This window comes from Corvus brachyrhynchos, unplaced genomic scaffold, assembly GCF_000691975.1.
Source record: "Corvus brachyrhynchos isolate BGI_N302 unplaced genomic scaffold, ASM69197v1 scaffold61, whole genome shotgun sequence".
NCBI lineage: Eukaryota > Metazoa > Chordata > Aves > Passeriformes > Corvidae > Corvus > Corvus brachyrhynchos.
This window is the reverse complement of record NW_008236478.1, coordinates 126,148-140,061: the sequence shown is the minus strand read 5'-3', so window position 1 is coordinate 140,061 and position 13,914 is coordinate 126,148. Positions and strand designations below refer to the sequence as shown.

The 13,914-nt window shown below is 41.0% G+C and overlaps 1 protein-coding gene across 1 annotated transcript in view; it reads right to left on the bottom strand.

The window, feature by feature from the left end:
* Nucleotides 1-13,914, bottom strand: part of CAMK2G (calcium/calmodulin dependent protein kinase II gamma) — a gene marked incomplete at its 5' end in the record, with an annotated part of 120,548 nt that overhangs the window by 28,441 nt on the left and 78,193 nt on the right. Inside the window, 5 exons of the mRNA XM_017725849.1 lie at nucleotides 6-16; nucleotides 7,928-7,970; nucleotides 8,627-8,710; nucleotides 10,961-11,083; nucleotides 13,668-13,762. Of these exons, the coding sequence (XP_017581338.1) occupies nucleotides 6-16; nucleotides 7,928-7,970; nucleotides 8,627-8,710; nucleotides 10,961-11,083; nucleotides 13,668-13,762 (356 nt within the window). The remainder of the gene's footprint in view (nucleotides 1-5; nucleotides 17-7,927; nucleotides 7,971-8,626; nucleotides 8,711-10,960; nucleotides 11,084-13,667; nucleotides 13,763-13,914) is intronic.

Sequence of the window (13,914 nt, the reverse complement as noted above, 5' to 3'; positions counted from 1 at the left end):
AGCAGGCTTTTGGCAGCTGTGGAGAGAAGCAGAAGTAGGTCAGATTTTGGTTTCAAGACTTCTCTCTCTCTCCCCCCACCACTTCCCTCAAAAATGCACAAAACTTCAGAAGGACAACCATCCTGCTAACTCCGCTCTAGCAGCAAGAGACCTGGAAAACAGGACAAGTCACTCATTAAATCCAGCCTGATAGCAGAGAGTCGTCTACCCTATCATTCACCTATTTAAGCAAAAATACTACCACTTTTACCACCTCAAGAGAACCAAGTCTGAAATGGTAATTCAGAGCTTCTCTGTCAATGCTCCACTCTCACACTGTGACCCCATCCAGAAGTGTCAGCAGTTACAGGGGGAAAAGCTTAAGAAATCTGTCAGATTTTTGCAACAGGATAAAGGCTGCACCTATAAGTGCAGCCATCCACATAACACATGTAGTTTATAAAGGGGGTACTGATAACACAGAAGCCTTCTGATTACTGTTACTCACAGTTACTCTGAGGATGGCTGGATAGCTAAAAGGAAGGGACTGAAAAAGTGCAAAAGGCAGCATCTGACAACTGTTAAAAAAAGAGAGAATGGCAAAAGAAACAGGGAACTAGGCTGAATTTCTTCACTGAAAGATAACAATGCTCTTCTGTGCTCAACTTGAACAACTGGCACTATCAATGAAACTGAGAGAATGATAAGCACACTGAGAGAGCCCACAACAAATGCCTGGCAGAAGGCACACTTGGGAGTGATGAAGATGCTCCATCTATTACAGCAAAATGGTACACTGACATCAACTGTCAACAGTAAGACTCCATCTACAATTTCAACAGATATAAAACATATCTTGTCTACTTACGAAGAATGTTTTCAGTTGTTTCAACATCTGTAAACAGCATGAAAGACAACTACTGTACCAACATATGATATGGCTCTCCTAAGCAGCTGCTGGGAAGCTTATGGGTCTGGGCACCTGGGTTTTAGGTGCAGCAAAGATGAGGCCTAGGGAAAAGGCAAGTCCTAAGACAATGCTCACGTGACTGTTGAAATGTTCCATTCCCAAGGACATGCTGACCAACTTGCACAGAGTGCTCAGTCTCTCTAGAAGCAGCAACATTAGGCAAAAAAGGATTTTGCGATACCTAAGCAACTGTTCTAATTTTATGTCAACCACATTTTCCACCCTGCCTTCCCTACAAGACCCTACAGACACAGATTAACTACACAATATTAGCTGAGTTGGTGCAAATGACTACAGCATCTCCTCCCAACAAAGAGGTGGCACCCCATATAAGCTTCCTAGAATCTTTGAATTGGTTTCCTAATTCTACTCCCTAATGCAAGTATAAAGCTAGATTACAATTTTGTTTTCATTCCAGTTCTCAGTAACCAAGAACACCAGAAGAACCTCATGCAGAGGTTTTCTGAATGAGATATGTCAAACCACAGTGTTTCAATGTGCACACACGAAGGTGGGCCAAATGACCCAAACAACTCATCTGCCCTGAAACAGTCTCTTTGCTGAGTGTAAACATATTAAAGCATTGCAAGACTGCAAGACAAACAAGTTCTGGCCACCTTCAAGGCATGACAAAGGCTAGCTTGATTCTACATGCAAGTGAGAAGGAGAACAACGTGACTACAGGATCAAAAGGGGTCCAGCGTTCATACTGCACATGCATCAAGGCATCTCACACAACAACTGCTGAAAACAAGAAACTGTTACAGCCTTACAACACTTCAGAAGGAGTAAAGGATTCTGCAACTTAACAAATATGCCAAATGGGACATCCTTGAAGTGAAAAAAACCCAACACCATCAGAAAAGCAAAAGAGTACCACCATATGTTCTGGGAACGACCCAGAGACAAGCAGGGAAGCAACATTTTTCACACTTTCTGCAGTTTTCCCACAACCTCACATTTGTCTTTGTGGACAGAAGACAGCTTAAAATCATGTTCTACAACATTAAAGAAAATTCAGCTGAGAGTCCCACTCTGCAGCCCAGCACTATGTAATGTTGTGCTGGGCTGCAGCCTGCTTGTCCAGCCTCCTTCCCTGACTGCACCTCTGCATGGCACACACTGCTCGCCCACAGGCCTGACAGCATCCCAGTACTGTAGAAAGAAACTTGGTCTGTGGTGTATTTAGTTCTTGCAGCGTACTGTGGTTTATAAGGACAGCTGGAGAGCCCATGAAATGCATTCACACATGAAGATGATTCAGACACCTCAGTCAAAAGGGAAGCATGCAGGTCTACCCACAGATCAACCTGTACATGTTACAAGACGGAAATTAAAGGGGATTTCTGCACAAGCAACAAGACTTCCTGTAACAATAATCATTTTAGAAGACAGGCAGATTAGCAAAGAGACAACAGGAAGGGAAAAATCCAAAGACAGATGCAGGCAGATTCTTTACTGTTCCTGGAATGGTCTTGTACCAATGCTCTATGGTTTTCCAGGCATGCGATACTAGTATTAATTTTTTTCTATCCTTCCCATTTCCTCTACATGTTAAAGGGATTAAATTCCCTCTTCTCAGTGAGCTAAGAGTTCTCCTAGAGTAAAGAAACACAAAAGCACATGCTGTTAACCCAGTAACTTAAAAACAGAATCCTGTTCTTGGCTTAACAAGACACTCTTCAGTTAATCTCTGAAGAGAAACACAAAAGGCCTCTCCTGCACATACCCCTCCCTTTTCCCGCATTTCTCAGTTTTGGCCTCCATAGTAAACAGCCTGAGCTGTGAACCATGCTCCTGGCAGAAACACAAATCCCTAATGCTGAACTCATCAGCAATAAACACCAGACACTCTGGATGTACCAGAGCCAAGAGGGGACTGAAGAGGAATTGAAATACCCACTCCAAAGACAGCCACAGGTGGTATCTTCCCCACTGCCAGTCCTACTGCTCCTCTTCCAGAGAGAGCAGCCCTTCATCCAGCCTGCCCTTGGGTTTGCCCTGCCCTCAGCTGCCAAAACTCAGTTACATTTCTCACCTCAGTTAAGCTTCCAGAGTTTTTTTTGGGGATGCAGGAGGAACACTGCGGTTGCTTTTATTAAGTCTGACTAACTTACCATGCTAGTCTAACAGACAAACCAAGTTCTGCCTTCTAAACATAAGCATTTGTACGTGAAGAATTCTGGACTTTACTGAGACTTGATAAAATAAAAATTGTATCATACCAACACAGACTTCCCAATGACACAGAATTGCAGCTTGACATCCTCATATTCTCAGTTCGAAGAAAGTCATATTAACTATTTCTCAACTCGATGTCACTTCTGGGGTCACCACAAAGGAGTCAACAGTCAGTCTACAGTCACAAGAAGCACTTCTGGCTACCATCACAAACAATGCCCATGAATGCAGTGTAACTTCAAGAGTATCTATTTATTAAGGATAAACACCACAATAAAAAGTATTCACAGAGCTTTCCTAAACGTTAGAGAGAGGAATGTAGAAGTAGAAGAAATGATTATAATCATTTACATCCAATTTGATGATGAATTAGACTCTCTGGCTATGTGATAAACACTTAAATGCAGTAATGAAATCCGTATCACTCTAGGAAGTTGCGAATGGAAGTTACTTACTGAAATCCACTACTTTGGCAGGCCCACACTGTAGTAGTTGAGCACCATTCACTAAAACCCCTTACTGTTTCTTAAGAAATTTAATAGATACAGTAAAAACAACTAAAGACAACTTAATTTTTCATTAAATGTGACTTAATCTTCTTCTTGGAAAATGTGGTTTCCAGTGATGTTACACTTATTTAGTCAAAGCTCTGGAAATACCTTAATAATCTTTTCCCCCTTCATATTTTCATCCTTTGGATTCATACCAGGAGTTACAAGTTTCTGGTCCTGAATCAATATCTACCTAACACAACATAGTAGAAGCTTCAAATATATTACTCATTTCAGTTAAAGGAAAGAACTCAAATTTCAACCTCATATAAATATATACATATATATATATATATATATGTATGTACATACACACACACACAAAATAGCAAAAATTCAGTTTCACACACACTTCTGGAAGGGTGTAACAAGACAGCAATATATTACAGTACCATTTCAGTATTTGTATTATTTCTTCCTCCTTGCTCTTTAGTCAGCTAAAAATGTCTCTGTACAGGTTACACTAAACATGCACAGGCATATTCAGGCCTTCTTTACTTAGTTAGAAAGAACTCTGCTCCTTGAATCTTCCTCCAGCCTCTCTCAACCTCACCTATCTAGTTAAAATCCCAAACCTGCACATTGGTTAATAAAGATCCGTAGAGACACGTACCGAATTCCAGTTATTGTCACACGCTGCCATAACTCCCTCACAAAACTGACTTGAGCAAGCAGTGACAATAACCCAGAAAAAAGCTCAACATCAGTTAAAAATAGAGGTTTTGGGCATAAGGCTTAATTACCTTCAATGTCTGCCTTATGATATATTTTGGACACAGCACTTGTGCTGAACCACGTGACAGAAGTGAATTTCAGTGTGAAAGCTTGTTGAACAGCTCCCCAAACCAACAGTTGCAATCTCCTTAGGAAAACAGTATTAAGAATTTCACATAGGCCATTTGTAAGTTGTGCATAAAAATCAACTTAAGGAAAAAAGCCACTTCTCAGCATTTTGTGAAGATGGCTGCTCCTAAGATGAAAACCAGGTTTTTTCCATCCTTTCACTCAGTTTATAGCAAGCTTATTTACAGAGTTTTATCTCCATAAATGTGTCCAGGCACCCTTAAATATTGCAGGAATCTCTGAAAACCTTGCCAACTCTCTCCTAGCAATAAATTTACATTTACTTCTCAGAAGATGATTTAGGAGTTTCTTGCATATGATCTAACCAGTTGATTTACCCAACTGCACTTGTGTATTCTGTAAGTGAATGCACATCAGTGTTTGCTTGGATTATCTGAACATCAGAAGCTCCAGGTGAACACCCAAGTAATCCTGTGTATAGCCTGGTGTGACCCTAACAATCTGACAACAAAACTTAGATTGCATTGTTCTCTCTTGCAGCTGAATTAACCACACCAGAGTGTGGAGAGAAGCTACAGATCCCTTATTATAACCAGGTTTCAACTTCCTGACTTATACTGAAAGGAGTGCAACTGTACCTGCTTTTAACAAATAGCCCACAGCTGGCCTGAGATGCAGTCTTCTAAAGTGAACCACAAACAGCCAATATTAAATGGCTAAATGTATCATAACTGGGGAAAGGAACCAGATATCCTTTAACTTAACTGGCCTGGGGCAAAAGGCACATAGCAAGCAACAAATTACTCAAAAGAACAGAAACTTGTTTTTGTTTTTTTTTTTTTCTTTGTAAAAAGCAAGAATTTTTGGTAGACTAAAAAAGAGAGTGAGTACTGCTACAGATTCTTTAGGTATACAATTTATCACAGGCCTACACAGTGAAGGAACTCCATATTACAAAATGTGACACAGGAGATAGTAATGACAACAAGATTAAAGGAGTCTTCTCATATTTCCTGCAGATAGTACAGTCGTGCCTAATTAATTGATACTGGGGTCACATGAGCCTTCATTTTCCTCTTTGTTCAAAACATCTGTGAAAGAAGCTTTTAGGAGATCTCATCCCCAGACAGGAAGAAGCTTCTCTCTTCATAAGTCTAGTTCCCTGTCTGCTGGGAACGGGACTTTTAAAAACCCACAAAATAGTGTCACCCAATTAGAGAAAATAAAAAGCCCTTAGGGAAAGGAACAAGTATTATTGCAGAGCTCTTCAAGGGCAGTTAGATGCCTGTCATGATAAGAAAAGTCTGAGCTCTACCCAAAGTTCCCACACGAACTTTTAAACTTATTACTTTTAGTTAGCATGCATTTATTCTTTAATTCCAGCAGATGTATCTACTTCAACTGCAGCAACTAGAAAACCTAAGTAAATTAAAAAACAATTACAATTAAAAAAAATGTCAAGCTCATATTACATACAGTCCTACAAAGAAAATAGGAGTAGATGATCTCACCTCTTTAGAAACATAAAAACGTAAGGCATTCCTACTCTTGATAGAGACTTTGCATCTAAATTCACAACATCTCTCTCTGGACAGTTTTTTTGAATGTCTCATACTTGGAATCACAGTTTATATTCAAAGCAGAACTCACTGACACTGCAAACCCTGCACTCACTATGGGCCACCTAGGATTTCCTTTTCTTCAGTTGTTAACTGAAGTGGGTCCAGCAGCTTCAGCCCTTGAGACAGAGGAGAATGAGTAGAGAAAGATTTTTCTCCTCGGTACTAGCTCAGGGATTAAGTGGATGTATAGGTCACATACCATTAAGGAGAACCCTTCTCTCTGGCATTTCATGTACTCACAATCTGAGCCATAGGAGATTTTCTTACCCAAGCACTTCTGCAGCCTCATTAGAAGTGACAACATTTGCAGACTAAAAATTAATCTAAAACTTCTGTTTATTAAAAAAAAAGAATAAAAGCCCTGTCTATTTCAGAATCATCAATTAAGTGAAATAAAAACAAGCTGTGTAAATAGAACAAAAAAAGTTCACACCAGCAGAAGGCCCAAGAAAATGTTTTGTTCTGTATAGGCCTGCGGAAGTCCTGTCATTGTGCCATAGCTCCTCAAATAGTTATTTCAGAATCAATCTCAGAAAACAGTATAGAATTTTTAAGTCCTATAATGGCACAATCCTGGGACAGATGAATGGATAAAATCACTCCATCCCTTTAAGGCCAAACAATGAGAAATGCAGTAAAAAGAAATTGCTATAGCCTCAAATAATGCTGACACATGGGCAGAGCTTTACCCGAAAGCAAGAACCATGAAAAAAAAGTGTTCAGATGTTGCAGATGGTTGTCCCTTAATTGCAGCATGGTTTCACATGTTTTGTTTTTTTTTTTTAAAGCACCATACAGAAGGTTAAAAACACTGCCTTGAGTTCGCAGAAGAATGTATGCATGAACGTGCACTTTGTATGCTGGGATGATCATTTCACAGAGGTTTTCATTCCAAGTTTATTGTAACAACACCCAGATTATAATTATTGATATCCACCATTAGTAAATGGCCAGATGAAATTAATACACTTCCATCATCACATAAACCATACAGCAGACTTCCACTTGAAAGCAGCTGTAGTCAGGTGCAATAAAAATCTGACTCATGCATTCAATGATTGCTCTTTTAAAAGAGAAAAAAAAATTACAGAGAGGGTAAAGAAAACAAAGAATCTCATAAACCAAAAGCACTTTGAAATAGAGGTCTTCCACCCAAATGGAAATGAACACAGATCAGACTGCGTCACCTAGGTGTGCCGAGCCAAGATAATAATCTTCCAAAAAGCATGGATTTACATGTTGAGATTTGCATTTTCAGTAAATGCACTATGTAATGCAGTTGGGTGGGAGCCAGACTACCAGCTATTAAATTTAAAAAGATGAAAACCACTTCTGAGACTCCAAGAAGGAAAACTAATAGCTAGACACTTCAGATGCATTTTTGATGAGTCAAAGTAATACAATACCCAAATAGCTCCTGTCCCTATTCTCACCAATATTACTTCCCTGTCCCTGCCTCAGGTCTAAAGGAAACACTCCTACATAATAAGAGCTCTTCACTCTTGGTTTATGATGGGAAAGCTGATGATACCAGCTAGAATTTCTCACAAGTAATTTGCTAACAAAATATCGTGAGCTGATTATGGAGGCTGACTTTATTTCTGTTTTGTACCAGACTACAATACCATGTGTTCCTCTCCAAACAAATCATTTCCTATTTCACACTGGTCACCAGCCGAGGCAAAGTGACCACCATTACACCATGATGAACTGAAAGCATGTTTCCTCCCCTCCTACTTGACCCCAAAAAGGTTAAAATATTCTCCAGCTCACTCACACAAAGCAAAACCAAGGAAGGGCTGGGAACATTGAGGACTTACCTGAAAAATTCCGAGACACAAGCATCGTTGTGAGGATTGCACCCTGTGGGGAAGAGAAAGCAGGGATAACAGAAAGTGCCACTTGAGAAAGGGGCTGGGCTGACCCATGAAGAACACAATGCATCAGTTACTAATGCAGAGGTAAAGCAATGCTACCCTGAACAACCCTAGTGTATCCAGGATTCCCATGTGTGGCTGTTGGGCCTGACACAGGACCACTCACAGTCCTTCCTTTCTAGAGCAGCAGCTGGATGCCAGGCAGGATAGCCTAGGAAATCCGAAATGGCACTAAGAATTACACTTCAACATGTAGCTGCTTCCTAGCTTTCAAACAGCAGATAGCTGCTTTGTGCACAGGCCAGAGGCTTTGCCCCAGCTGCAGGCAACTGGTAACACTAGTACTGGAAGGTGCAGAGCATTCAGAACTAAAAGTCCCAGAACTAGCTGCTCTATTTCAACTTGCTGGCAGAAAGTAGAAGGGGTGAATATGTAGCAGAAGAAGCGTGAAAAGCTTAGAGCTTGGAGAAAGAAACTACCCAGCTCTTCAGTACACTACTTCAGTACTCTGTACCGGAGGATCACAGAAGGTACTTCTCTAACACTGTGCTAGCCATGGAAAAAAGTACTGCTGCTAGGAAGGCACTAACCTCAAACTCAGAGAACTAAAAACAAACTTAAGGCAAATTAAGATGTACTTACCTTTAGCTTCCTTCTAGCATTGAACTTTCTCAAGCATTCCACAGTCTCCTGCCTGTGCATCATCGATGCGACAGTGGATCGTTGCTGAAAAACAAACAGCAGAAGATCAAGAACATGCCCATACCAAATCAGCCAGGGAAGTTTATTCCACTTGCACTGATCAGTCAAGACATTCAAGCTGACATGGCCAAGCCTCTCACCACTGCATGGCTGCAAAGCACTTGCAACTGGTTCATAACTTGAGAACTTCCATCAAGACACATTAAATCAAGGTGGGCTATTACAGGACTGTGCCCAAGAAATTTATGATTGAGGCACAGATGAGAATCAGTGCTCCCTGCCTTTCAGGCACACGCAAGATTTAAGGTAGTAAGAAGACAAAGCCAACAAATGATCAAGCATACTCATGGGGAACCGAGTTAGAGGCACTATAGAAAAGACCTAGGCTGCATTAGTTACAGCTTGAAAGGGAAATTTCAGGCAGTAAGTGAATACTTGTGATCAGCAGCCTTCCTGGACGTGGCAACCCCCTGAATGTAAGAGGTTGACTAGCAGAGGCTTTGGCATCTTTGTATCAGTATTGCAGAAACAGATTCTCGGTGTGTAAGAGAAAAGATAATGTATTTCTATTGTATCAATGCAAAAAAATGAGCATAAAATCTCTATCCCGTGATACACATCTGTCATCCACAGCAGACTGGGATCCCATCAGCTGCAAAAAGACAACTTCCCAGAAGTGCTGCAGTCATTAAGACCACATGAGGAAATCAGAGACTGATACTGCCAAGCATTTAGAGCACATGAGGAAGTCAGTGACTAATGCCAAAGTAGCTGTTGCTCTTGCATAGAACCACAAGCCTGAATTCTCTTTACAAGGATAGTGGGTGAATTTCTAACCTGGCAGATAAGTGTGAACAGAGTCTCCACTAACTTTCTCTTGCTTGGAAAAAATTCTGCAATACCCAAAAGAACTGTAAACCATGCTTATGTTCAGCTAGTTTATGGGAAGTCTCTGCTTTGATCCTACTGTCAAAGCTGGTCACCCACTGCAGTACACAAGGCAGCATGTGGGGAGAATGTAGCCGAAGTGTCCTCAAACAACTGGTGGTCACTGTTCATCCAGCCTCCTCAGGAGAGACAGTGATCTCCAGTTGTTCGATGTGAGCTTACAAGAGTCAGGACACATACTTCAGAAGTTCAGTGATGCTAAGAAACTCAGTGTCTCAGATAAACTTTTAAGATTTCCTACAACATTTACTTTAGAGCGGCCGTACATCTCCAGAGAGGAAACATCCATTGTGCACCCAGGGACTGCAAAGCAAAGGGAATCAACAGACTCGACAGGAAGCAGTTTCAGTGAGAGGCTGACATGGCTGGAAAGTGAACTGAAACTCCCCCTAGCTCAGAGAAGAAAAGTTGCCACAGGGAGTGGGCTATCATAATACAACTTTGGCTACAGACATTGGGAGGAAAGTTGTATTATACAGGAACTGCAACGGTTTACAAGCATGCAAGGAGAAAAAAAAAAAAAATGTAGTCTCAGCTATTGTGAAGTTTTGACTTCCAAGGAACTTGCATCATTTTACAGCAGACACTCCTGTTAAACACATGTTCACATAAGTAAGTTTAAATTGATAATCTGTTGATTTGTGGTAGAAGGACACTACCACCACAGTTTCTCAAGAACAAATGAGCAAAGGAACACACTAGACCCATCCCAGAAGTATGCTGTGGTATTACAAGAGCATCTGGTTAGACTTAGGTGAAACTATTTTATCCTGCAGAGATAAAAGTGCATCATTGCTGCTCTCCCCTATGCCCACACCCAGCTATGTTCTGGGATTTCCTTGCCAACTACAAAAGATGAAAATACTTATGTGTGAGGTCTGGCAAGGCAGAAACTACGTACACAGAACAGCAAAAGATTTTTTGCTGATTTCAATTTACAGCCAATTAAGCTACAGCATAGCAGAAATGTCCCAAATATTGCAAAGATGCTATGCCATAAACTGAAACAGAGATGAAGAACAAAATGGTCCTAAAACTTTTGTCTGATGCCAAACTCCATTTTACACTTTAGGATGATATGGATTGGAAAAGATGTGGGAAAAAACCAGAAACTATGGACACTGACAAAATTCCAAAAGAATAGGGGATTTTCTTTTCTACTGTGTCAATAAAAGCACCACAGCATGACAAAGTTGGCTTGTTGAAGGTCAGTATCCAAAAAAATCATAATTTGAAATATTTGAAATATTCTGGGTTTTTCAAGTCTTCCTGGCATGTCCATTCAAGGTAAACCCCAAATCAACCTGTAATAAGGAGAACACTTACACAAACCCATGGGTGTTTGAGAGCCTGGTCAGCTGTGATGCGCTTTGCTGGGTTTATTGTCAGCATCTGGTTGATCAAGTTCTTGGCTTCAGGAGTCACAGTGTCCCACTCAGGTGATGGGAACTAAAAGAGGAATAAGGAACAGATGATGAACTGAGTAGAAATATCTTCTACTAGCAGAAGACATTCTCCCCTGCTACACAGCTAAATCCCAGACTTTGCCCCTTTGCTATCAGGGCTAACACATTTGCTAAAACCACCAATTTTTGTGAAAACCCACACTGAACAAAAATAATCCAGAATCCAGCAAATGAATGGTACCAGTCAGCAGGACACATGTGTACCATTCACCAGACATAAGCAAGAAGATTAAGAGTTTAAAAGCCTTTTAGGAATAAGTCAGACCTTTAAATTTCTTTCACAGTCAACAGTCAAAAAAGTAAAGTCACAGATCTTTTTTACTGAGTTCTTACATGAAAAACACAGGCACTATCTTTTTTTACCCCACCTGTCTCTTTCTCCAGCATGCTAAAAGCTGTAACAGGTTACGGAAAATCACAGTTAACTACAGCAAAACTGCATGAAAGCAAAACCCACTAACAGAGAACACCCCATCAGGTACACTTTTTCCACCACAAAACACAATATCCTGGAACAATACCAGTCACTCAGGTGTAGCAACCCACCAGCAAGTTGTTACCAACCACCTACCACACCAAGATCATTGCCTGGGGAGCAAGAGAGATGTAACAGTGGATGGGAATACAGAAGCATGAAAACAAAGAAAAGAATTTCAAGTATTTCAGCTGCTGATCATCCATGAGGGGCAACTGCTTTCTGCTATAATTCCAGTAATGATAAAGATGAGATATTTACACCATCCTGCAGATGCTTGCATGTGGTTTGGGTGACAGCATGCTGAGATTAAATCCTACAAATCTACTGTACAAATACAGGTGAACTTCAGAACACAAATATGCTGTTGGGGTAAAGCTCCCCGTCTTTAAGTGGGAGAAAAAAAATTGATTTATCCTGAAAACATTTCCTTACAGTACTACATTCTTTAGAAAAAGTTTATTTCACCTTTTTTTCTCCTGCTTTTTTATGGCTTTACTCAGTTGGGTCATAACAATACACGTGCCGTATTTGATTTGCTTATAATTTTATTTCTGCATTCGCAGGCATCGGTAAGGCATTATACAATTTGTTCTGCAAACATTGCAAGAGGCTACTCAAAAATCATAATACTGAGGTTTCAAGCCAGGACACCTTCCCCACACCTGAACTCTGAAGTATTCATGATAGTGTCTTGCAAAACACCTACCCAACAGCACAATGTGAAAAAAAAAACCAAAAACTTCACTGTTGGCACTTCCTCTCTGGTCAAGGAGAACAACAGACTGGTCCTGGCATACAGGGCCCTCAGTGCTGGGTAAGGACACCAGGGGCAGGTGCATCAGTAAAACTTGAGCAGTTTTCTATCAGGCTAAACGAGGCAAGAATCTACTGAAATTTGTTCACAAAAGATAAGAATTCAAAAACAATAGATAATAAGGAGGGATCAGGCACTTCACTCTTCATGAATTACAGGAAGACGTATTTAACCCCTGAAAATCCCCATTGATATAATTAGTGCAAAAATGCTTCAAATAAGAACAAGCAACACAAAAACTAGAGGGACAGCAAGGCAAGTCCATTTAAGGCTATCAAGTACAAAGACATTGCTTTGCTTTCACTCAGGAAGCCACTGAGCCAGAACACAGGCAGACCTTTGTTCTCACCAGTACAGCTGCTCTCATGGTCTCAAGCACAGAAGCTGGGAAGTAACTGGCAGAAGGAGTCTAGCAGAACCCTCACCTTTTGGGGTTTTATTTTTGTTTAATACGAACCACAAGACAGCCTACAAAATGAATTCCCCAACTTCCTCTTGATATTCATGACCACAGGCTTCAAGCTAGGATTTCCAGGAGCTCCTTCTTCCTTCTCAAGCCTCTCCTTACATGGAAGAATTTATGTCAAACATTAAAGCTGTGGTACCCAAACCACATTTTATACCACCTTTGCTTCCCTCAGTACTAACCTCCTTGCTATTCCTCTTTCAGGCACTTTTTACACCTCAGTTTGGCCATGTGCTAAGAAGTATTCCATGAATTAGCTGGCTTTTTACCAGAGCCTCCAACCCACCATGCTGATCCCCACCACAATGCCACCCCTCAAACAGCCCCCACTATTCAGTCTTCTCACTGGGCTCCATGATTTCCATGGACTATGGAACAGAGGAGACCAAAGACCATAATTTAAGCTATTATTCTACAGAATAGATCCCCATACTTTTCATTAGGCCTTGATAAAGACAAGCTCCTTCATTCTACTTTCCCTCTACTCCACTGAAAATGTTAGCATTGGCTAATCTGCAACACTCTGTTGTAAATTTGTGGTAAATTACTAGAAGACACCATTTCCCACCCTCTGCATTTCCCTAGTGAGTGTCAATGTCCTAGTGCCCACTGTGAAGCTTTCCACATGTCCCCTCAGTAGCCCCAAACAGGACTGTATCCCAGGCAGTGAAGACAAGGAGATGTATGAGCACATCATACGTCACTTTGCACAGAAGCTTGGGGCCTGCTGCTGGACGCCAGGTAAGATAGTGCCATGTTTTGGATGGCTTCTACACCCATGCAGGTACTCGGCAAGAAAGTGCCCTTACGTCATAGGCTCCGGCTTTGATCTGCTGATAGAGTTTGTGCTGATCTTCATCCCAAAAGGGAGGGTACCCCACTAGTAATATGTACAGAATCACTCCTGGGAGGGAGAGACACAGATACACTCTGGTTAGGCTAATATGCCAATTATTCCTTCAGCCCCTCTTCCTTCCCTCTTGACAGTCCCCAAGGCAATGATTGCTCCATATCTTCATTTGCCATCATATTTAGCCTTCTGAGATAGCAAAACAG